Below are 23,736 nucleotides of genomic sequence, written 5' to 3'. Positions count from 1 at the left end.
TTAAAATTAAGAAATGAAGTATGCAACCTATACTTGGTCAACATTAACGTAATTGGTTAAAATTTTGAGATATTACAAAAAATTCATAGTTTTTAGCTACAATGACATTACAAATTAGCAACTGCAACAGGAGGAGAAAAATTTGAACGTCATACCTAACTTGGGCTTCATTGGTTTTTTTTTTTTAATACTTTTAGGGGGCGTTTGGTACGTAGGAATGAGAGTTTTGGGATTAAGGGGTGAGATGAGGATTGTGAATTGGTTGTTGAAAGTTTGTAAAAATGTCGCAAGTGCCTTGTTTGATTAGTGTTGGCCTGTTGGGAATATATTGGGAATAAATATGAAAATTACAAAGTTAACCTTATAAGTATACACTTTTCTTTAGTTTCATTAAGAGTAAAAGGGTAATTTAGTTCCAATTTTATTTCCAACCCTTGGTATTAAATATTTGGGAATAGAAGAGATTATTCGCAATCTCGTCCCACCTCTTATTCCTAATTCCCACAAACAAGCATGAGATTTTTAGTATATGGAATTAACAATGTGTTTGGTAAAAGAAACTTAGCGAGGAAATGTGAGTGAAATTCAGGAAGATTCCATAATTTTATCTTGTTTGGTTATTAAAATGGACATGTAGAAAATAAAATATGAGGCAATATGTGAAAATCTCTCTCTATTATTTTTACTTATATTGTTTTTTATTTTCATATATTTTATCTTATATGGTTAATAAAATAGAAATGTAGAAAATAAAATACGAGGTTATCTCTCTTATTTTTACTTGTATGTTATTTTCTTTTAAAAATTTACCTTACTTTTAAGAATTGAAATTGAAATTATTTCTTTTAAAAATTTACCTTACTTTTAAGAATTGAAATTGAAATTATTTCTTTTAAAAATTTACCTTACTTTCCTATTTTATCCCAAACTTCATAGATTTTAGATTTATGTATGATTACTTTTCTTTAGATTTTCACATTTTTAATCCATGTTGAATTGATTCCCAAACTCCTATTTCCACTTCAAACTCCCGCAGAACAAACACCCCCTTATTGTTATACGTAATCGAGAAAGAATTGATTCTTCAAACATTCCATATACCCATAGCGCCGAGCTCAAAAACCCCTCTTTCCCCTTTCTCTCTTCTCTCTCCAGCGGGCAGCGGGCAGCGGGCAGCGGGCAACGGGCAACCTTCTTCAATGGCGGAAGAAGAGGAAGTAAGAATGGAAGTAGAAGCTGCAGAAGCCGTTTATGGCGATGACTGTATCATCCTCAACAGATTTCCTCCACACCTTCATCTCCACATCAAACCTCGTACCGCCGACGTCGATTCTCAACAGGTCTATTTCCATCTATTTTTTGTATTTTAATTCTTTAATATCGTGGATTTAATTTCTCAATTCACCAATTTATTAGCTAATTCTACACCTTTTCAAATAAAATAAATTGAGCTTGCTGTGATTGTGATTATCATTCTCTTTTCTATTATTATTGCAAAATCAAGGTTGAAAGGTGTTATTAATGCATACTTTTAGCTTCTTATGGTCATTTTCCTTGGAAAATATGATCAATTTACTTTGGTGGCAGCCTTTTGTTTCACTATCTATTACAGATTTACAGAAGCTAATAATTAATTGGAATTTGGATTTTTGATATGAAATTATATGTTTATGAAGAAATTAGTAAAGCCCTAAGGTTTAGGAATTGAGGAAGGGAGTGTAAATAATGTACAACAAGAAAATGACTTGTTACAAGTTGTTTGCCCAATTTGAGAATCCTCTGGAATTGGAGTTTTACGGCCAGACCTCGAGCTATTGGTGTGCGAACAAAAGGAACTTCTGAGGATTTTGTTTATTGATGATTGATCGTAACACTTAGTTTATCATCCTATCCATTTTGGTGGAGCTAATGTATTTGTGTATTAGAGAGAAGACTATGACTCCATTTTGGTGGAGCTAATGTATTTGTGATTTAGAAAGAAGACTATGGCTCCTGTTTTTCTTATTCTTGAAAACCTAGTTCCGAAGAGGTGATTGAGAAATAACAAAACGATTCAAGAACTGTCTTTTCGACTAAAGGAAATTTCCACTGTCAATAAAGAATACGATTACCAAAGTAAAACATACCAAAGAATGAATAATATTATCAATGTCGGAGTAATCAGTGTGACTGATGTCCACAATTTACCAATAGTACATCAACCAATATCAAATTCTAGCCAATTAGGTGACCCCTAACTAGTGCCTACTAAATTGCTAGACTTCGGTATTTGTGGTCTCTCCTTGTAGCAACTCCATAAAGCAAGTAGTAGGCGGCAGAGGAGACTACATCAGCTTATTTCTCTAGGATCTAGACTCATTGATCTTAGACCTGAGACATTTATTGTTACATCTTTGCAAGTTTATTGTAACTTGCTCGCCTTGACTTATGCAGTGTAAAACCATAACAAAAGCGTTTTTCATCTTTTCTGTAGTTTGTGGAAGCAACTATTGAGTTACGGGCTGGTCCGCAGGTATCGTTTTTAATCTTTGTATATAAAAAACCCCTCTCTAGTTTTGGATAATCACGAGTCATAAGATGAAATTGCTACAGAAAATGACATAAACTGACGTCTCATCAAGAAGAAGTTGCATGTTTCTACAATCTGAGTGTTTGCAGTTGCTACTGCTATATATTTGAAAGAAAACATTTTACAGTTCACTTGCTTGGTTTTTACCTACTTCCAGTCTAATATTTCCTTCAATTTGTGGCAGTATCCCAGTGATACACCTTATGTTGGTATTATAGGTTCTAAAGGACTTGATGAGAAAAGGCAAAAGCATCTGATCAGTGGTTTACATGACAAGGCTGATGAACTAACTTCTTGTTCAATGCTTGTTGCACTTTGTGAGGTAATCTTATTCATTTTTCTTGTAAATGCGTGATGTGCAAAAAGTAAATTTATTGTCTTCCTATCAAAATAACTTTTTTTGTTTTTTCTTTGACTCGGGAACGTAGGATTAACAAAATTTCTGTGACTAAAGTAGCTTCTCATGTAGTTCTGCATTTGCTATATAAAGTGGTTTTCTTGAACCCTGAACAAGTATGAGAAACATTTGATACTTTTTCCAAGTAATAACTTTTTGACTTAACTTATTTGAAATGGAAAGTGGAAGCTTTTCCTGACATTTGGATATTGTAATGTTAAATGCAATGCTATATGGAGAGAGTATTGGTCTGTACTGGCGTGTTGATGTTTTCTATTTGCGAATAGATGATTACGTTGTTCTCACCTCTGGACAAATGCCATTTCTATAGATGTACACCGTGTGTTTTGTTTATGAATGTATGCGCGAGTGCACATGCGTCTTTGCTATTAATGGAGAACTCTTACCTTGAGCTCGTTCATGTGTCTCTTCATTTCAGCCTGCTTATAAGGAGGTTATCCTTCCTGTCACTATTTACTTTGTACTCTTTATTGACAACTATATTTTGATAGAAGGGTATGGTCTATACAGTTTAGCTTTGTGCAATTGTGTGTCTCAACTGTTTTAGGTAAATCTGTTACTTCCCAAGGCCTAGTTAATGCTGGATCTATTCCCAGCTTCTGTCACTGTTACCTTAATTGTGTTCCAATGTGTTTTGCTTTCTGTTTTAAATAAAAGATTATTTACGAATTGGGCTTGTGAATTTCTTATTTTTTCACAACAGTGCCTGTAGTTATACATCTATAGTATATACTTCCTCTCTCGTGAATTACTATTTTTTGCAACAGGAAGCAGTGGAAATACTTACCAGCATGAACCATCCTGAAGGTGACTGTCCATTGTGCTTATATCCTTTGGTACCAGAAGATAAGAACAGTGAAGCCCAGCCATTTATGAAGCTAATGTCTTGCTTTCACTGCTTCCACTGGTAAAGCCTAAATCCGTTTTCCTGTAATGTGCATCAGATGACCGATTGCATTCATCTCTTTAAACTGTTTTCTTGATTTTACCTGTGTTGATGTAGTGAGTGCATTGTAAGATGGTTGAAATGGATCCAGAAACAGAATGAAACCTGCCGTGGAACCTCAAGTACTAAGTCATCTACCGTTGATGAAGAAAATGATCTGGTTTCAGGCAAGACATGTTAATCAATCTACGTTGTACTTACTCTCCGACTAATTTTTTTTGTCTAGCTGTCTAAAAGTGTGTGCATGCTGTATATAATTCAATGAGTCAGGATTCTATATTGATAGTTCTTGATTTTGAGGTCATAGAGGCAGACTTCACTGACTACCTTACACTAAATTTGGATAGGAAGATTTGGAGGGAAAAGGAGGGAAGGGAAAGTGAGGGATATATTTCCCCTTATTTGGACAAAAAACAAGGAAGGGAAGGGATCCATTTTCCTTCCTCTTTTAATGAATCAAATCCCTCCAATGTTGGAAAGATTTGGAAGGAAAATGGAAGCTCACTCTTTCCCTTTCCTCCCTTATCCTCCACAAGTGCTAACCAAATAAAGTGTTGCTGTTTTTGTATGTCATGTGTTAGCTCAACTTATGAATGACACTATTTCTGCAAAACGATGCGAGTATAATTTACATTAGCAAAAGGTTTGTTTGTTTATTCTCATGTACAATCTTGATAAGTCAAACTGAAAATCAGCGATTATTTGAATGATGTGCATGTGCCCCCCCTCCCCCCGAGAAAGAAAAACAACAATGGTTCTAATTCTGATGCATGAGGCAGTCGATTTTTCTTGAGCTGTTACTATTATACGACTCTTTCAATTAAAACCAGTCCATGGAGATTTGACCATGGTATTTCATTGATAGTAAGTTAAATATGCTAGTTAGAATGAAGGAACAGACCAGCTCAGTCAAAGTGAGAAGTTACAAATTTAATGCTTTTGACTTTTAGATTTTGTCGTGTTTGTAAAATGTTCTGTCAATTACAAGTTTAAGCTGCTACCTTACTAACAATTTTAACTTTTTAAGCACATGTGATTAAGAAGGGAAGTCATGCCTTTCTGCATGTTTGTTTTCCTCTGATTCTGTAAACTAATTTTTCGCCAGATTTATGCAAAGTGATGGGAAATAGTACAGGAAACTGTCCTGTCTGTCGTAAAGTCTTCCTTGCCAAGGACATTGATCATGTGCTCAACTTGGTTGGTTCTCATGATGCAGATTCGGTATGTAGTAATGGATTTCTTTTTCATAAATTTTGTTTTCATGATTACTCGTAACAGACTTCAGGGGAAGACACTGTCACACTAGTAGTCCCGATGTTAAATTAGAAAATTTTAATTTCTAACCAGAAAGAGAGCATGTGCTCAGTAGCAGTGGCAGGAGTAGAGAATTATGAATGGAGATGATACTTGACTTGTCCAGTTATGTAGTAAGATGAGAAGTACTGAGTAAGTCAGTGATGTTTGTGGTTCGTGTGTATGAACTAAACCTGCTAGCACTGCTAGGGACTAGTGCTTCTACAGTTCATGAGTTCATGACACCTACACATTGTTTGTAGATACAGAAGACCCTTGGGAACAACTAGAACCTGTATAATCATATATTGTGCTCAAAACTCATGTCTTTGTCTGTAAATCTTCAGGATGTTTATGAGAAAGAACTCGTGGAGAAAGTCCTCCAATGTGATCTAGAGACCAGTAGAAGACAGAAGTTTGAGACAATCTTGGAGCTGCAACAACAGTATGGTGGCTTGATTGAACCCCCTAAAGACAATGTATTGTTTTCACGCCTCTCTCTTCAAGAGTTGGTCAGGGAGGATACAGAGGTTACGAATGGAGAAGCCAATGAGCAACAGCATAACAATCAAATAGTCAGAGAAGAACCAGAGTCAAGTAGTTCCACAAATCGGTCCCGTGAAACAAGGAAGCAACATCAAAGAGGTCACACCGTAGTGGTGGAGCCTACATCAAATGGTCCTTCAACTAGGCCTAGTGCTGGGCAGCGCAGGCATTCTGGTACTAGAAGACATAGTAAGAATTATCCTAGATGGCAACCCAAGCCGACTCCTGGGAAGGAATAAGATATATGTGGTTTAGGTACCTTTTTCCTACTCTGTTCCGATGGCTGTTGGGAAAAGCCTGTAATACAGTATAGGTATTTATCTATGTGCATAGGTTTTGTCGATAAGAAAAGAGAATCGAAATTGTTCTGTGATGAGTTCATTTTTACTTATTTTTGGCTCCTGTTTTTGTGTTTCACCCTCCAGCTTCTAGTATTTGTTGGAGCTGAGTGGATGAAAGTTGGAACAAGAGTGTATTTACCATTTTGTTGGATTTGGAATGAAGGGTTCGCGTTCTTCTGCGTTATACAGCAGAAAATTGCTTGGTACCCTTTGGGTGTTAATTGTTGAATGGTTTAAATTTTTCTCGGGTGTTCAACAGGATTGTTACAGACTTGTAGATTTTTTTTTTTTTTTTGGTGTACCATCCGGTTCACCCTTAGGGCTAATCCGGATTCGGGGCGAGTTCTGAGTGGATAGGTTCCATTCCCCTCCCAATTGTTGTTGCGGGGGATCGAACACGGGTCCTCCCTACCAAGTTCAGCCTCAATCACCACTGAACCAACAGTCAATTGGTTACAGACTTGTAGAATCGCTATACAGTAATATGACTCGAGGACAAAGATGTTGATGTCATTTCAGATTAGGTAGTGATTGTGGTTGCAGCGAGTGAAAAGATAAGAACAGATGGTTGGTTCTGGGAGGAATAAGTAGTGGTTTGGGTATTATATGAGAAAATAAAAAGCAATAGAAATAAACCGAATCTAAAGCTAAAACCAATAGAGAATTTAAAACTACACTTTTAACTCCAAGTGCAACAATAAATAGACTACTCACTACTCTATTGAAGTCATGACCAACCGAGGCTAAGCAATTGCACTCTGGTTTGTGAATATCTTTAGGGACCGCCCTAAAAACCACTCCTGTCGTTCAATGACAGCTTTATGTTTTTCGATTATGTGAAATATAATGAGAAACCCTAATTAAGTGCACATTTTTTGCCGTTGTTCTAATTTGTAAATAGATTGTAAATTGATGGGAAGATCTCACAGTCAAAAACTTACTAAATACTACTTGTAACACTATACAATTATACAACTACAAGTATACATTATTTACCATGTCACACTACCTTATGTACTTTGTATGCGAAAAGGACTTAGCAGTTAGCAGTCTTTGCACCGTGTTTGTGGTTATATTAATACTTAAACTATGAAAACAGTAAGTTGATTAATCATAAATGAGTATTCATTTAATGTAGTAAAGTGTAATACCAATTAGGCCCTATTTTTTTGGGTCGAATTCCATGACTTTTCAATTCAATTCAATTTATTGTCTATATTTGCAGGGAGGTTGACAATGATGATTACCCGTAAAAGTAAGACTTTATTTTATTTTCCGTGTTCTCACTTATTTTAGATTTTGTATTTTAAAACGTAGGAAACATATGTTTTGTGTAATTCGTGTAATACCAATAAAAAGGAAAAAAGAAAGAAAAAAAGAAGAGAATTCAAAGGAAAAGATTTGGCAGCTAAGTGAGGATCTTTAAGTGATGACTGATGAGAGTATGAGACCCAGGAGTGGAGTATTGTCAAAGAAATGGGTAGCTTGGTGAAATCGTGAAAGTACCAAAAACTTAAATGGCCAGGCCCACATTCGCCGTCGTGTCAAGGTCAATATCAATAAAAGCTTTGGACAGCATCATTTTATTTTGGATTTTTATTATTTCCTACGTCTGTGGCTGGGAGTTTTAGCGCATTAATTAAGTCGAATTTAATTCAATCCCAAAATTACAACAGATCGAAAAGACTCCGTCATTGAAAGCTGTATCAAATATCGACGTGAAAGAGGGTATTCATCATTGTCAGATTCCATCCACAAAAATCGTGGTTTTGCCGGATTAAAATTTCGTTTGATCCTAATTGTTTTGTATTTGTTAGTTTTGATTTTTATTGTAGATGTCTTATGACTATTTTATTAATGAACTAATTTTACCTTTATAAAATTGTAGGCTAATTCTTAATTTTCCCTTCTTAATCTCTTTCCTAATTCACCTCATCACAAGCTCTTAACAAGAGTTGGCTATCAAACATCCCAAAAAATAGACTACCTCTTAACACCCCTTTGTCCCTATTTATTTACCCCATTTATCATTTAGTCCGTCTCCAAAAGATTGTCTTTACCATAAAAGTTCATAAGACAACACCTTTACTCTCACATAAAATACATTTGACCCATCACTTTTGTCTTTTCTCAATTCCACACACTCATTGCTTAGTAAAGCACATTTACTCCGTGGGGCAAACAATAAGGAGGATTTCTAAACCTCAAGTGGCTTGTGTCCATATGGACACAAGTGAGTACCAAATACAGAAAATTTAGTACCATACTAATATTTTAGTACCAATAACACAAAATTCCTTAGAAGTACCAATACAAGTCATTTTGTATTAAAGGTACTAAAATATTATGTATTGATACTAAATTTTCTGTATTGGTACTCACTTGTGGAGTTGTGACTTGCGTCCATATGGACACAAGCCACTTGAGGGCAAAACTTCCTTGGTACCTCTCATTACTTTGTACAAAATAATTAAAATGTTGCAACTATAACATTGGTGCCTAAGACAAAATGTCACGTTGAAATAAAGTACCTTATTGTTAATCGTTTCAATTTTTTTTTTTTTTTTTATATGATGTTCTAACTGAGTTTCCATATTCGTTGACTAAATGGCTAAACAATAATACTCCGTACATAGTAATATTCCTATTGCAATCATTTTGAAGATTGATGTTTTTGTTTTCTCAATATGTTTAATCTCGTCCGAAATTCCCTCTTTAGTCTAGGAACTATTGATATTAGTTGATGATACGTGGTACAATTTATTCGAAAACGTGCAAGTAGATTTTGGTTTCTCAAAATTATAGCAAATAGGGGTTTTCTGGATGTATTATGAGTTTTTCATAATTCTTTAATCTTTATACTCCCTAGTCTTTATAATCCCTCAAATTATTAAATTTAAAAGTTATACTTTAGTTTTTACCAATTGATCCTTGTGATGCTTATGTTTTTTTATTCCATATTACTCGTAAGTATAGTTTATCATCCAAATTTATCAATTCTTAATATTCAATTTACTGTATGTTGTTTTAATTGCGTGGGTTTGATTAATATTTTGATTTGTTAAAGATTGAACCGAAGAGTTTGGAAGATAAATTTACTTTGTAATTTAAAAAATTCTAACTAAACAAAATTTACTTGGAAGGTTTTTTTTTATTATTTTATTTTATTTTAAATAATATAGTCCGCTACATAGTTATTCTAGTTATGTTTCGAAAATTATATATATTATTTGTTCTTAATTTTTTTAAGGATTATTTCGGATACTTTGACTTTAATTAAGTTAGGATGTAAATATGTAAGATAGGTTATGCTTTTTTATTCCTCATTTTTACTTGCTTGATTGGTGCTTGCTTGAAGATGTTGATTGATTTTTTGCCTTTTGAGTGGGTATGACGTGCATGGCTAGGAGGAGAGTATTGGAGGTTTGCTCACATCTCAATTCTCAATATTTTGCTTTAATTTATACTAGTCTTTGCCCGTGTTAATGTGCGGGATTTATATAAATTAGAAAGCTAAACAATATTAGATCATATAAAAACTATTTTGCATGTTGAAAATGATAATATAAATTTAAGAATTAGTTATGAAATTTATAAATCAATTCATATACGTTTATGCTACCGGTAATTAACATTTTAAATGATGTTACACAATTAAAACGTTGGTAGATGTTTAAGGGAAAATTGTCATGTTGACTTAGCTTGGTTTTTCTCTTCAATTTTGTTTTAGCCTATTTATCTAGCCTGAAATACGCTTATCAGAATGATTATATTAATTGGTTTCACATGATTACATGAGTGTAAGTTGATTTTACGAAAGTAATATTTTCTTGGTACTATGTGATCATATGGCTTAAATTAAAGATTGGAGAGTGTTTTTGTTTTATTATTTAACTGGTATTTTTTTGTTCTACTACGAGGAGTTCCCACCGCCTTCGGCGAGTGGACTAATCTCGCGCGGGAGTTTGCATGGGTACCTCGATGGGCAGCATCCCTCCCAGTTGAGATTTTTTCCATTCCCAAGGCTCGAACCCGAGACCTTGGTTGAGGAGCAAGAGACCCTTAACCACTCATGCCAACCTCAATTGGTATTATTTAACTGGTATTAATTGTTGAGGTTGTAATATTATTACGTATATCATTACTTTGTTGTGGGGGGTGGAATAATTTTTCTTTAAAAAAAAATATATTTCAATATAGTTTTTTTAATACTCCGTATGAGTTATAAATTGTACGCGGTTTAATCATTTTTATGAACTTTTCCGTTGTAAATAAAAGCACTCGGATATAAGTTAATTATACACTAATAAATTTTGATTTATGTTTTCAAACATTTTCCACGATTTATTTTAGAAGTTTTGAATAATAGTTTGGAAATAGTCGATCATTATGTCTTTGTTATTTAAGTTTCCTTTTTAAAAAGTAATAATTTTTTTATTTATCAATATTGTCTTAAATAGTCCACCTCTTAATTATAGAGTGAGAATAATTTCCATAAATATCGAGATTCTGGTTTCCAATTCAATTAATTTTATTGATTTCTTAATTAGCTAAATTTTCTTAAATAATGAGAGGTGAGGATTGGGGTTGTGAAAACTGTCACATTTATCATCACTTTACTTTAATAATATAGATAGATGTTTAAAATTTTGGTTAAGAAATATGATGTCCTAATGATTAGTCAGCATATTAAGAATAGGCCAGGCCCATTAGTTTAGAAGTCATGGAAAAATCTTGCCAGAGTAGTTTAGTCGGAAAGGTGGTCAGAAAATGTATGTAGGCCGGCATATGATTAATACTTGGTTGGTAGTAGAGAAGTCATTAACTAAGATTTGATTGGTTGTCTGGAAATGGGAAAAGCAATAAAAGGAGTAATTAATTAATGAGTTAATGCAAGATTTGAAAAGTGCCCCAATCATTTGAATGAAATGAGAGCTCAATCTTGCACATCCTAATTTAAGTTCACACTCAATCTAGAGCTACGATGTTTCTGAACCTCCTACTTTGCCGTCCAAATTTTCAATGGTAAATGTCCGTATCACCACTTTCAGAATTCCAGTCTTTGGTTCCATTAAGAACCGTGAGTTTAGCGCAAATTAAATCATCGACACACAAGTGGACACACACACATGATGTTCACGGTGCTCGTAAGGAATCAAACACAAGTAAAAGAACATGTGGTTTTTTCATAAAACAGTCGATAAAAATAAAAGAACATAACATGTTTTTTTTATATATGCGTATGTGTTTTTTTCGCGTATGTTGAGCATCGTGTACATGTGTTTATGGTACGCCCTTTGCGAGTTAGACATGTTCCTTCCAGGTTGAGTAGGGTGTGATCGTGTGAATATGTGACAAAGATAATAAGGAAGGAATTGGTTTGAAATTAGCGGCCGAATTGAAAAAATAAATTTGTAAGTAGAAAAAATACTGCATCATGCACCTTGTTGGTAGGGCACATAAAATTATGCTCTCACCCGGTGATTGTACCAAAAATGTCTATAGGCACATGTCACAATATAAATATATATATATATATATATATATATATATATATATATATATATATATATATATATATATAATTGTGTACGTAGTAGCAAATAATTATAAGATTGTACTACGTATATATATTCTGTTGAATTGTAACCCTTTGTTAATTTTATTCGGTTTACACCTATATAAATATTTGAGTGATACATTATGCATGAGGATATAAACTATGGAGTACTTTTAGAGCTGGCAATGGGTTGGGTTGGGTCGAAATCAGGTCGACCCATTTATAAACGGGTTGAGATTTTCCCAACCCAACCCGACCTGTTTAATTAAACAGGTTGAGATTTTCAACCCAACCCAACCCAACTATAAACGGGTTGACCTGAAGTTGACCCGTTTAATTTTTTTTCCCACTTTTAATTGTAAATTGATTTGACTATAGAATTGCGAGGTGATTTTGTTATGGCATATCTCATTGCAAAAAGTAATTTTTCAATATGTATTTGACATGAATCAAAACGTCAAATAATTATTCAATGTTGAAGGGAAAATGAGAAATAAAATCTTTCAAATCACATTATACATATATATATATTACATACTTGCTTGCACTTAAACGGGTTAGACGGGTTGTTTTCGGGTTGAAAATTTCAACCTGACCCAACCCATTTAATTAAACGGGTTGGGTTGGGTTGACCCATTTAATTAAACGGGTTGAAAATCTTGACCCAACCCTTTATTATTGGGTTGGATTCGGGTTGGGTTGGTGGGTTGGGTCAATTTTTGCCAGCTCTAAGTACTTTAGTTGGATAGAGACTTAAAATTAAAGTGGTATCCAAGAATTTGAGATCAAATCTTATCTTATTGTCTACATCGACCGAACTTTAGTTGGATAAAGCCAATTATATATTTCAGTTGGTATATATATATTACTTGAGATAGGTAAAAAACTAATCAAGGGTTAGTTATTACTTTTTTTTTTTTTTTTTTGACATAAGCAGGGTTAGTTATTACGGAGTATGTAAATATGGAATATACATATAGAAACTATGATTATTTGCATAAATATATAACACCACCAATCTTAGACAAAATATGATGGGCTTAGACAAGAACGGGTCATGAATGGCACACATTATTGAATTTGCATCTTCAAACGACAAATTAATGTCATAGTTCCCACCAAATGCTTCTTCTTGAACAGAAAAGATATATTGTGTGTTGAGTGATTTCTGATATTTGTTAGCACATTAGATCTAATGAACATTATATTCAAATGATTCAATATTGCTCTTATATAGGAAATCCTCCAACCGATTTAATTTTCATAAAATTCTGTTTTGAGTCATTTCATAAAATTCTTTTATTTAACTTTGTTCTATTTTTATTTAAGGGGGACAAATCAAGAACGATATCTCGCGATAATATTATTAAAAGATATATAAATTCTTACAATACACCGTTTTTAACAATTTAGTCTGAATCTTCTGTCACATAATCCACGTCTTCTCATTAGTTAATTATAATCTTATTTTAGATATGAAAAACAATAAGAAAAAGTGACAGATAAGTGGTACCTAAACTATGGGATAGAGGATTTTGACTTTTAACTATTAATTCACGCCATAGCGTCCATGCTAACAATTTTGCAAAAAAAAAAAAAGCCATAAAATAGCCAATTGGCTAATACCAAAAGAGTTTCTAATACTTGTAGCTTTTTCCCCGCTATAACAAACCGTCAACTCATGTAGGAGAAATTATTTAACCGGTATGGTGTGATGGTATAGTGGAACTTTTTATTAAAATGGTTTATTTTTGGAATTTAGACATCGTATATTATTTTTGCGAGAAATCGTCCACAAATCAATTTTGTAGCTAAATGTTGCATAATTGCATGTACTCCGTATACATTAACAAAAACGAATTTTTGTAAGGGTTAAAAAAAAGTAATTAAGAAGCGAAAACCATTATCTTATGTTTGTTGGTTTCTTCGTTTCTTCTTATCTTGTTTATCTCATTTATGAAAATATATTAGAAAGTCTTAAGGAAAGTGGACCATAATGCATGTATTTTTATATCATAAATATGTAATACAGTATCTTGAAAAATTAAAGCTTTGGGATATTAGATGATTTTTTGCTTCTCCCCTCTCTCCCTCTTTTCTCTCTCCTTTTAGGACACGCTTGAATTGGGTGCAATGGATTATAGGGGTAATAAAAGTCAAACCACCATAATAAAAGGATAATAAAGGAGAATTGTGGTGGTTGCATGGAGGGTGGTGTGGTGGTATTGTGATGAGAAGTTGTGGTCGTGGTGGTGTTGTAAGGAGAAGGGAGGAAGGGTGGAGTAATTTCCCCCCAAATGAGGGTAATAATCACCCTAGTGGGATGGTGGGTAACTATTCCCCCCATGATGAGGGTATTTGTTCCACCTTCCCTTTTATTTTCTTCTTGCCAACACTAGCTTGTTCCCTTTGCCACCACTTCATTCCCTCATCATCACCTTCAATTACCTTAGTTTGACTTTTATTACCCCTTTAATACATTACCCTCAATCCAAGCATGCCCTTAGGGTTTATAAAACTTAGGGTTTTCTAGGGCGGAAATAGTCATTTTTCTTTGGAAATTTGGTTATTTCCGCCCCTTCTATTTCAATTCTGTTGTGTTTTTGCGTTAGATCTCAATAAAACTACATAGTTTCAGTGTAGTAAGTATCCCTATGATGGGTTTAATTGTTTCAGAGTAGTAAGTACCCCTATGGTGGGTTTGTTTTTAGTTAAGTTTTGTGTGTGTTTAGTTTAGTTCAGGTTGTTTATTTGGTAAAGATTTATGCAGGATCGAAGAGGATGTCAATCTTTCGACTACAATCAGACAAATCAGACGGAAATCATATTTGTCACGGCTACAACAGATCTATAGACCCCCTCGTCAATGAAGGCTGTAAATCACATCGATATAAAAGAGAGTATACAGAATGTTTGATATACTACAATCGTAGCTATGGTGAAAGAAAGTTCTTATTTGATTCGATTGTTATGTATTTGTTAGATTTTAAATTTTTATGTAGATGTCGTATGACTTCTTATCAATGAATTAATTTGTTTATAAAAAAAAAAATGATTTTTTGCTTGATAGTTTCATTGTTAATATTGATTGGATTTTTTTTAGAGCAAGCGAAAATATTATATTAACATATTAACCGGAATTCATCACAAGAGTCGCCTCTCTAAAGAGAGGCAAAACATACGTGATAAGAATAACAATTCCTAACCGAGAGACTAAACGAACTCCTATATATATACTACATCCGTTTCAGAATGATCTTTACATTTTTCGTTTTAGTCCGTTTCATAATGTTCTTTACATTCTGCTTATTCTATTTTTGGACATGAAAAATTTCTATCTTACCTCATACTCCGTAACATTTACAACATACCACTTACTTTCTCTTACTTTTTTAATTTTTTTCTTACACAGTTACACCTATCCACTTTTTATCGTAGTACTATACTTTATCCATATTTTATTATATCCACTAACCTTTTTACACACTTTTCCTATTTTATACTATATAATACCAAAAACTTGCACTAGATCAAACTTTATCGGGGCCATCCAGAAAAGGAAAGGCGAGAAACATAGTTGATGGAAATGTCATCATTTTTCAGTTCAACAAGTGTTATCATCGATGCTGTACTTGTTGACCCGCCAACAACAAAAGGTACAAATTCATTCCCACTCGAAGTAGGCAAGTAGCAAATTAATCAATTAAAAAAGTGCCCATATTAGGGTTTGTGCTCTCAGTGCCCATATTAGGGTTTGTCGTAGTTTTAGTTTTCCGATTGTCCCTCCGATGCGATCTGGATTCTCAGGCGTGAAGTATTATCAGTTTGATCCCCTCTTCCTTCTCCTCCCTCTCTCAACACCTTCTCTTCTTCTTCTGCCCTCCCTCTCTTCTTTTCTTCCCTCTTTCTTTCTTCTGATTTCTGGTTCCTGGTGAGTGTCGAAGGTGCGTCATGGCGGAAACTCTCTTGGATGATTGGGAGAAGTTTAAGTTGACCGAAGATGAAAGTAGAGTGGTTGGGGTGGATTGTGAAGGGGTTGATGATGATGACCAAAAGATTCAACTTTCCCTCACATTGGTGGGGAAACTTCTCACAGGCAAACCATACAATTTCGAGGCTTTGAAACGTACGCTGACCTCGATTTGGAGTGTTAAAGAAGGAGTGGCTATCCGTGCGGTAGACACGAATTTATTCATGTTCCAGTTTTTCAGTAGTGGTGATAAAGAAAGAGTTGTAGCCGGATGTCAATGGACCTATTAAGACCAAGTTCTATTGCTGAAGGATATTAACGGGGATGAGCAACCTTCGGAAGTAGTGTTTGACAAGGCGCCGTTCTGGATTCGCCTGGTGGATGTTCCTTTTAACCGTCGAAACGTTAATGTAGCGTAAGAAGTTGGTGAGGATTTTGGTGGTTTCTTGGACTATGATGACTCTGACCCATTGGGGTGGGAAGAGGAGATGCGCATAAAAGCTCTGATCGAAATTGACAAGCCGCTCCGGCGAGGTGTGACTATCTCCACGGGAAGGGGACTGTCAAAATGGGTTGGTGTGAAGTATGAAAGGATTGGTGATTTATGTTTCTTCTGTGGAAGACTGGGCCATATGGATAGAGAGTGTCAATTCCACAATGCAGTGCCTACGGAAAACAACACCATTGTCTACAAGTACGGGCCGTACCTTCGTGCGTCCCCCACCAAACGCAGAAATTTCATTCCTTTTGCTGAAAAAGAGAAACAACGACAATGAATGATGTCTGTAGCAAAGGACGAACCTCGACTACCAAGCTATACAGACCCGGGTGTGGTTCTCTTAGGGCCACCAAGTGCAGCAAGAAGACTTCGGTTTGCCTCCCCAAAGCCGGATACTCACCGAGCTTTGGAGGTTGAGTCTAAGAGGAGTGATGAAGCAGGGTCGTTGGGGTTAATCAAAAGTTACAAGGAAGTTGGGTTCGTACCAGTTCAGGCTTTGGCAGACCTAGGGCATGAGAAGGAGCAAAGCGAGCAGTCGTCGAAAGCCCATTCCGCTAAGCCAGTGCCAACCAGCAGTGTTATCATGACCATCGCTATAATCGGGGTGAAGGAAGGAAAAAGGGATATTGTGAAGTCTGCTTCGGAGCTTGTCCCCTCAATCACTCTTTGCGATAAGGAAGCCACCAGCTTGGTACAGGAACCTGCAATCTCGCAATTTCAAAAGAAGAAAAAGTGGACGAAACTAGTGAAGGACCCGCATATTACAGGAAGTGCAGTAGCTACGTTACATGGATCGAAGAGAAGCATGGAGGATTCATAGATGCAGATAGATGAGGAGGAAGTGTCTACTGGGAAACGTTTTAGGAACATCCCTAAGTCATTATCGGAGTCGTCTAGCTTGGCGGTGGTTGGCGTGGACCAACCCCGCGCGTCCCAATGAGTACTTTATGTTGGAACTGCCGAGGGATGGGCAACCCCCGGCCAGTTAACGCTCTTAGGAGGTGGTGTATCTCCATTGCCCCCGACATTGTATTCTTGTCTGAAACAAAAGTTAATAAGTCGGTTACGGAAAATCTGAAAGCAAGGCTGGGTTTCTCAAACTCATTCGGAGTGAGTAGTGTGGGTCGGTCTAGAGGTCTATGTTTGTTTTGGTACGAAGAAAACATTTCTTTTTCCCTAGTTTCCTTTTCAAACAATCATATTGCAGGAGAAGTGGAGCATAAGGAACTGGGGAAATGGCTGTTGTTGGAATCTACGGTTGGGCAGACTCGGCTCTTAAAGTTAAAACTTGGGCTCTGGTTCGATCTATTTTCCAGAATGTAATCATCCCCATTTTAGTAGGTGGAGACTTCAATGAGATTCTAACCTATGAAGAGAAAGAAGGGGGTGCTGGCTGTGTTAGGCGCGCGATACCGGAGTTTCGAGATATGATGGAGGAATGTAATATGCGGGACTTGGGTTACGAGGGTCAGTGGTACACTTGGGAGCGTGGGTTGACATCCGAGAACCGAGTTCGCGAAAGATTGGATAGATTTATAGGGAGTCATAGCTGGTGTGCGCGATTCCCAGGAGCAGCAGTGAGCCACTTGGTCCGTTTCAAATCGGACCATACGCCAATCTATCTACAGTTTGCGTACAAAATGTTAGCATAAGAGGAAAGACAAAGAGGTATCAGTGCTCCCATACCACAACAACATGAGAGTCATGCATTTGCAGAAAATATAAGGAGATACAATGACTTTCAAGGGAGAAACAATGCTTACAAACCCTATCCTAAGAACACTTATCAGTATAACATTTCTGGAGGAAACAAACCTGGATACAAGAAGCCTTTTACTTACTATTGTGATCATTGTAAAGTAAAAGGTCATAGTACATAGAGGTGTTTCAAACTGCATGGGTATCCACCAAGTTTTACTAGTTTCAAGAATGATAAAAGAACAACAACTACAACCTATTCTGATGAACCTTATGGGGATGATATGGCAGAGTATCAACAACAATTTCAATCAACTGAGAGGGGACAACAACCAGGATTTCTCATAGCTGATCAATGTACTTAGTTACTAAGTTTGTTGAGAAAACAACAAAATGAGAAGAATTCCACGTATGTGCAAAATGAAGAAGGAGAAACAACTGTCCATGCATTCATGGCAGGTAATACTTTTTGTTTTCACACTTGTGCTCATTCTAGACAATGGTTCTTCAGATCACATGTGTACAAACCTCAATATGTTCGACACCTATGAACCTGTCATTGGAACTGATGAGTGCATGAAATAATTATACTTGATGGAAGAAGGGTAGCTATTCTACACAAGGGGAATGTCACTTTAAATGGGAACATTCAGCTAAAGGGTATTCTACATGTGACAGATTTTCAGTATATCTTGTTGTCTGTTTATAAATTATGCTTGGATCATCAATGTACAATCTCATTTACTTCTGATAAATGCTATATTCAAGGCCATTTAACGAAAAGGACACATGTTCTTAGTAATGTGAGATCAGGGCTATATAGTGTGGACACAAGCAAGCAAGAGTCAGATGTAACAAGTCCAACAACATGCCTGTCAACTACTGCAGATAACACCAATGTAAAGGTTTGGCATCTAAGACTTGGCCATATGCTTTTCTTAAAGATGAAACATGTTATTGATAGTTTAGCCACTTCTAGTAATAATGACAGTATATGTCAGATATGTCCATCTGCTAAACAACCTAGAAGTTCCTTCCATGTAAGCAGTATTAAGACCACAAAAAGGGTTCATATAAGAATAAGACTCACAATGGTTGTACTATATTCCTTACCTTACTAGAACAACATGGACACATCTTCTAAAATAAAAAAATGATGGTGTATCTATGATTGATTCTTTTCTGAAAATGGTGGAAACACGGTTTGATAGTAAAGTTATTTGTGTTAGATCTGACAATGCTCTGGAATTGTGTGAGGGTGAGATGAAATAATGTTCCTCAATAAACGTATTCTACACCAGACTAGCTGTAGTGGCACCCCACAACAGAATGATGTAGTTGAGAGAAAACACAAACATTTACTAGAAACAATTAGGGATTTACATTTTGAGTCCAAAATACCTATCACCGGGGAGAGTGCATACTATGTGCTACTTATTTGATAAACATAATGCCCCTACAGAGTATTGGGAACTTGACACCATATGAAAAACTACATGGTCATAAGCCTACATATGAGCATTTAAGAGCTTTTGGGTGCATTTGCTATGTTTCTACCTCTAAGGTGAACAGAACCAAGTTTGATGGAAGAGAAAAATCATGTGTATTCATTGGTCATTCACCTTCACATAAAGGATACAAGATCCTAGATCCAAAGTCCAATAAAATAAGCATTTTCTAGGGATGTCACCTTCTATGAAACACATTTTTCTTTTCATCACATACCAGAATCTCTCACTGCCCCACTACTTTACCTCCATACATTTTTCTTCCAATACACACTCCTATTCTTCCTGATCCAAACTTACATTTACCTTTCATTCTCTCATCTCCAGTTCCAACAGATACACCCACTTCCTCTAATCCTCTTCAGAATGACTCTCAAAGGATATGGTGCCCTTGAAAGATGTAAAGCAAGACTGGTGGCATAGGGGTGTACACATCAATATGGAATTGATTTTAAAGAAACATTTTTCCCCGTTGTTAAAATGGCAACAGTACGATGCATAGTGGCCTTAGCAGTAAGCATGAAATAGATTATTTACCAATTAGATGTAAATAATGCATTTCTTCACGGAGATCTGCATGAAGAAGTCTATATGAAGATGGCAGAAGACATCCTCAATCTTGACAATAAGGTTTGCAGACTTACAAAGTCCCTATACGGTCTGAAACAAGCATCAAGACAATGGTTTGCCAAACTTCACAGTGAACTACATAAACAAGGTTTTATACACTCTAAGAATGATTAATCTCTATTCATTAAAAGGGATGATAATCATATTACACTTGCTGCAGCTTATGTGGATATCTTGTTGACAAGGAATACTCTTTCTACAATTGAAGCATTGAAGAAACAATTGGATGTAGTGTTTAGTATCAAATATCTAGGAATGATGAACAGTTTCTTGGTATTGTAGTTGGGTATTTATCAGATGGGGTTATTTTGACACAAAAGAAGTTCACTAAATCCTTGTTTGCTGATAGTGGTTTCCCCTTCAGAAACCCACAACTACTCATCTTCCCATCAATACTAAGTTCTTTGATGATACAAGAGAAATTTATGACAGACCTGAGCATTACAGAACATTAGTGTTTTGTTGTACAATTGATCGATGGGGCAGTTTATGCATCAACCTCGATTTCCACATGTTGCTGCTCTCCAATAAATGCTTAGATATGTGGTTGGTTCAAAAGGTCTAGGTATTCTCCTCAAAGCCTTAGATACTTTGACTCTACAAGCACTTTCTGATAATGATTGGGCAGCCTGTCCCAATTCTAAAAAGTCTATCGTTGGTTATATTTTGTTGTTTGGTAATTTCCCAGTTTCTTGGAAGTCTAAGAAACAAAGAACTATATCTAGAAGCTCTTCAGAAACTGAATATAGAGCTATGGAAACAGCTAGCATCTGCAGAAGTCATAAGATTAGTCAGATTGTTGGAAGAAATTAGAGTTACAAACTTGAAACACGTGACCTTACATTGTGATAATCAATATGTCATTTACATTGCAAAGAATCCAATGTTCCATGAACGTACCAAACACATCGAGATTGATTGTCACTTCACTAGGGACAAGGTGTTGGAGGTCTCATTCAACTCATATACTTGCCTACTTAATCTTAGTTAGCTGACATCTTTACTAACGCTTTACCCTCACCTCACTTTTATGAGCTTATTTCCAAGCTTGGTGTTACTCTTACCACCCCAAGCTTGAGGGGGGGGGGGGGGGGGAGGTGTTGGTGATGATCAACTTACTACACTTGCAGCTGCACCTGAACAAGCACAACTTTACAAGGCAGGGCTTGCACACACAAGAGTGCAGCCCATATAACTTAATTCTGTTACATATCAGCTAGTTTGTCTGCGTGTGACAACTAGGATGTTTATAACTGGTTAGCTGTTTTATTCTTGCAGAAGCTTCAGTGCAGATCCGTTTATAGTTGCTTAAGCTCCATTACTTCTTGCTACCTTTCTGCATTTTATGGGTGATTTCAACAAATTTGTGTAACTAACTAACTAGACCATACGTTTATTTTGGAATTAATTGAAATAAATAAATTATTGGGTTATGATATTTCCGCTGACATTAGTGTTTTCCGTAATACTGTGACCAATGATTGCAAGGGGGAAAAAGTAGTCCATAATTGTTGGTATTAAAACTAAAAGTTGCGTATTTATTTCTATAGTGGAGCAATTATATATTACTACCTCTGTTTCAGAAAGTTCTTTACAGTTACTATTTGCACGAACTCCAATGCAATATTTAATTACTAATATATCCAATTTCGTATGTGGAAAAAATATAAAAAGTTGATATTGTGAAAACACATACCAAGACCAATCTAACAAGATCTTACATGTAAAGTTTTGATGTATATAATAGTGAGAATTTACAGTCAAAATTTTCATATTTTGGACACATATTCCTAAGCGTAAAGAACTTTCAGAAACGGAGGAAGTATGAGGCAAATGATAAGAGAAATCAATTATAGTGTACAAGAAAATAAATACGAGTGGGAAACCAAAGCCCTCTGCATTTTAGCATGGCTAAAATAGAGAATTGAGGATTTGAGGAAGTACACATGATCCATCAACTTCTTATATAAAGCGTGGCACTAATAAACGTACAACATCTACTTTTACTATAAAACGCTCATATTTAATTCATGAATGTAAGATCTTAACCCTAAATAGTTTTAAAAAAGGGAACTTAGGAGCTAAGGACAGAAGGGCTCTTGCAATTATCGAGATGCAGGCCCTAACTAACATCTGTCAATGTGTTTACCGGAGTTGTTTTTTCGGATATCAGATATGTGTGGCAAGTGGCAAGTGGCAACACACATATAAGCTAAAAGACAAATAGATAAAAGACAAAAAATGAAGTACCATTCATATTAAAAAAAGTATCATTCTGTAAAAAAAAAGTACCATTTTGATTTAAAAATGTACTATTCAATTTCTTTTGTTTTTTTTTCTTCTATTTTGTCATTTGCTATGATATGTATTTGCAAGCACATATCAGATATCCGAAAATACTTCCTCGTGTTTACCTGACCTTAGAATATGCTTGTGTTGTATGATGGCATGATGCTGATTTGTTCTTTTTTTTTTTTTTTTTTTTTGACATTTGAGAAACTTTGGCATGATGCTATTTTGATTTTTTGATGGAATGGCATGCATGATGCTATTTTAGTCGACATATATATGATGGTACTTCCCACGATGGATGATTGGGAGTCTCAATAGTACTCCATTTTTGGAGTGAAGTCCAACCTCATAAATTGCAAGAAAGGGGACAATTTAATTAAGACCAAAACTTTTGGACCAAATACAAGTTAATTTTGAAGATACACTACAAGAATTTGTATCTTTAACGACAACCTAATTACGACGGGTCAAAAATTCCGTCGCAAAAGCCTTTTGCGACAGGGCTAACAACCAACAATGACGGGAATAACCGTCGCAAATGTCTTTTACGACGGGTTTACGACGGATTTACGACGGGATTTTCTATTAACGACGGCCCCCTTTTATGACGGGTTCGCGACAAGAAATCCCGTCGTTAATCAACGATTATTGGCCTTTCGCGACGGGATTTCCCGTTGTTAATAGTACAATTTCTTATAGTGATATCAAATTTATTTATTATTTTATTTTGCATCAAAAAAAAAATGGCACTGGGAATGAAATTTAAGATGCGTGGTGAACAACGTACGTGGTTTGGTTTCTAACACTTCTGTAACAAAAAGCTTTCTTAATCAGCTAGCTAGTTAGCTTTTTTGCCCTCTTTGATCTTATATGTTGTAGTGACTGCGTAATTAGATGGCATGCATGACTTGATTAAGTGTCTAGCAAATATAACTATCTATATAAAAGGGGGGTTTATAATTTTTAAAGATGTTATTATTTGTTATCAGGGTCAAGACTCTAGAATAACATTTTGTAAATCCTTGCAAATGTGAGCAATCGGGGCAACATACAAACTAATAAATTATTTACTCGGTTTCTTAACGGGTGTATTATTTTGAATTTTTACATAATTATCATTTACTAATCTTGACCTCATTTATTACTAATACATAAAGTTAAATTTTGTATTTTTAATTGTTATTGTGCTAATTGAAGTATATATATATATTCAAAATATCTGACTATTTCTAATTTTATTAATGTGTAATTTAAAGATATTGATGGTCAAACTTAATAAATAAACAATGTAGAAAATCAATAGGATCCATCTATTGTGAAACGGAGAAAGTAGTGTGTAAGTTATTATACAAACATAAAATCGTTTTTATTTACTTTGCCACCATGGAGAATTGAAGTAGACACTGAGGCTTTATTTGGTTGGGAGGAATTGGAAGGAAAAGAAAAGAAAGGTAAAATAAGGTTTC

At 35.3% G+C, this 23,736-nt stretch overlaps 1 protein-coding gene across 2 annotated transcripts; it reads left to right on the top strand.

Moving 5' to 3' along the window:
- Nucleotides 1-1,018: 1,018 nt before the first annotated feature.
- On the top strand, nucleotides 1,019-6,355 carry LOC110803935 (uncharacterized). 2 transcript variants are annotated; one of them, XM_022009485.2, is made up of 7 exons: nucleotides 1,020-1,340; nucleotides 2,474-2,512; nucleotides 2,754-2,891; nucleotides 3,755-3,894; nucleotides 3,991-4,100; nucleotides 5,039-5,154; nucleotides 5,574-6,355. In XM_022009485.2, the coding sequence occupies exons 1-7, from the start codon at nucleotides 1,200-1,202 to the stop codon at nucleotides 6,009-6,011; spliced, it is 1,122 nt and encodes a 373-aa protein (XP_021865177.2). In that variant the 5' UTR covers nucleotides 1,020-1,199; the 3' UTR covers nucleotides 6,012-6,355. The 2 variants fall into 2 exon arrangements, with proteins under 2 accessions (XP_021865178.2, XP_021865177.2); XM_022009486.2 differs by lacking the exon at nucleotides 2,474-2,512 and having other exon boundaries at nucleotides 1,019-1,340.
- The last annotated feature ends 17,381 nt before the right edge of the window (nucleotides 6,356-23,736 follow it).

Source organism: Spinacia oleracea, chromosome 2, assembly GCF_020520425.1.
Source record: "Spinacia oleracea cultivar Varoflay chromosome 2, BTI_SOV_V1, whole genome shotgun sequence".
In the NCBI taxonomy this organism is placed as follows: domain Eukaryota; kingdom Viridiplantae; phylum Streptophyta; class Magnoliopsida; order Caryophyllales; family Amaranthaceae; genus Spinacia; species Spinacia oleracea.
The sequence above is the reverse complement of the archived record's forward strand: the minus strand, read 5'-3'. Positions and strand labels throughout refer to the sequence as shown.

Excerpts from the sequence above, each read along its gene's own strand:
- LOC110803935 (XM_022009485.2), top strand. The coding sequence starts at position 1,200 with ATGGCGGAAGAAGAGGAAGTAAGAATGGAAGTAGAAGCTGCAGAAGCC. Across the intron at positions 1,341-2,473 it reads CCGACGTCGATTCTCAACAG|TTTGTGGAAGCAACTATTGA; the intron begins GTCTATTTCCAT and ends TCTTTTCTGTAG. Across the intron at positions 5,155-5,573 it reads GTTCTCATGATGCAGATTCG|GATGTTTATGAGAAAGAACT; the intron begins GTATGTAGTAAT and ends GTAAATCTTCAG.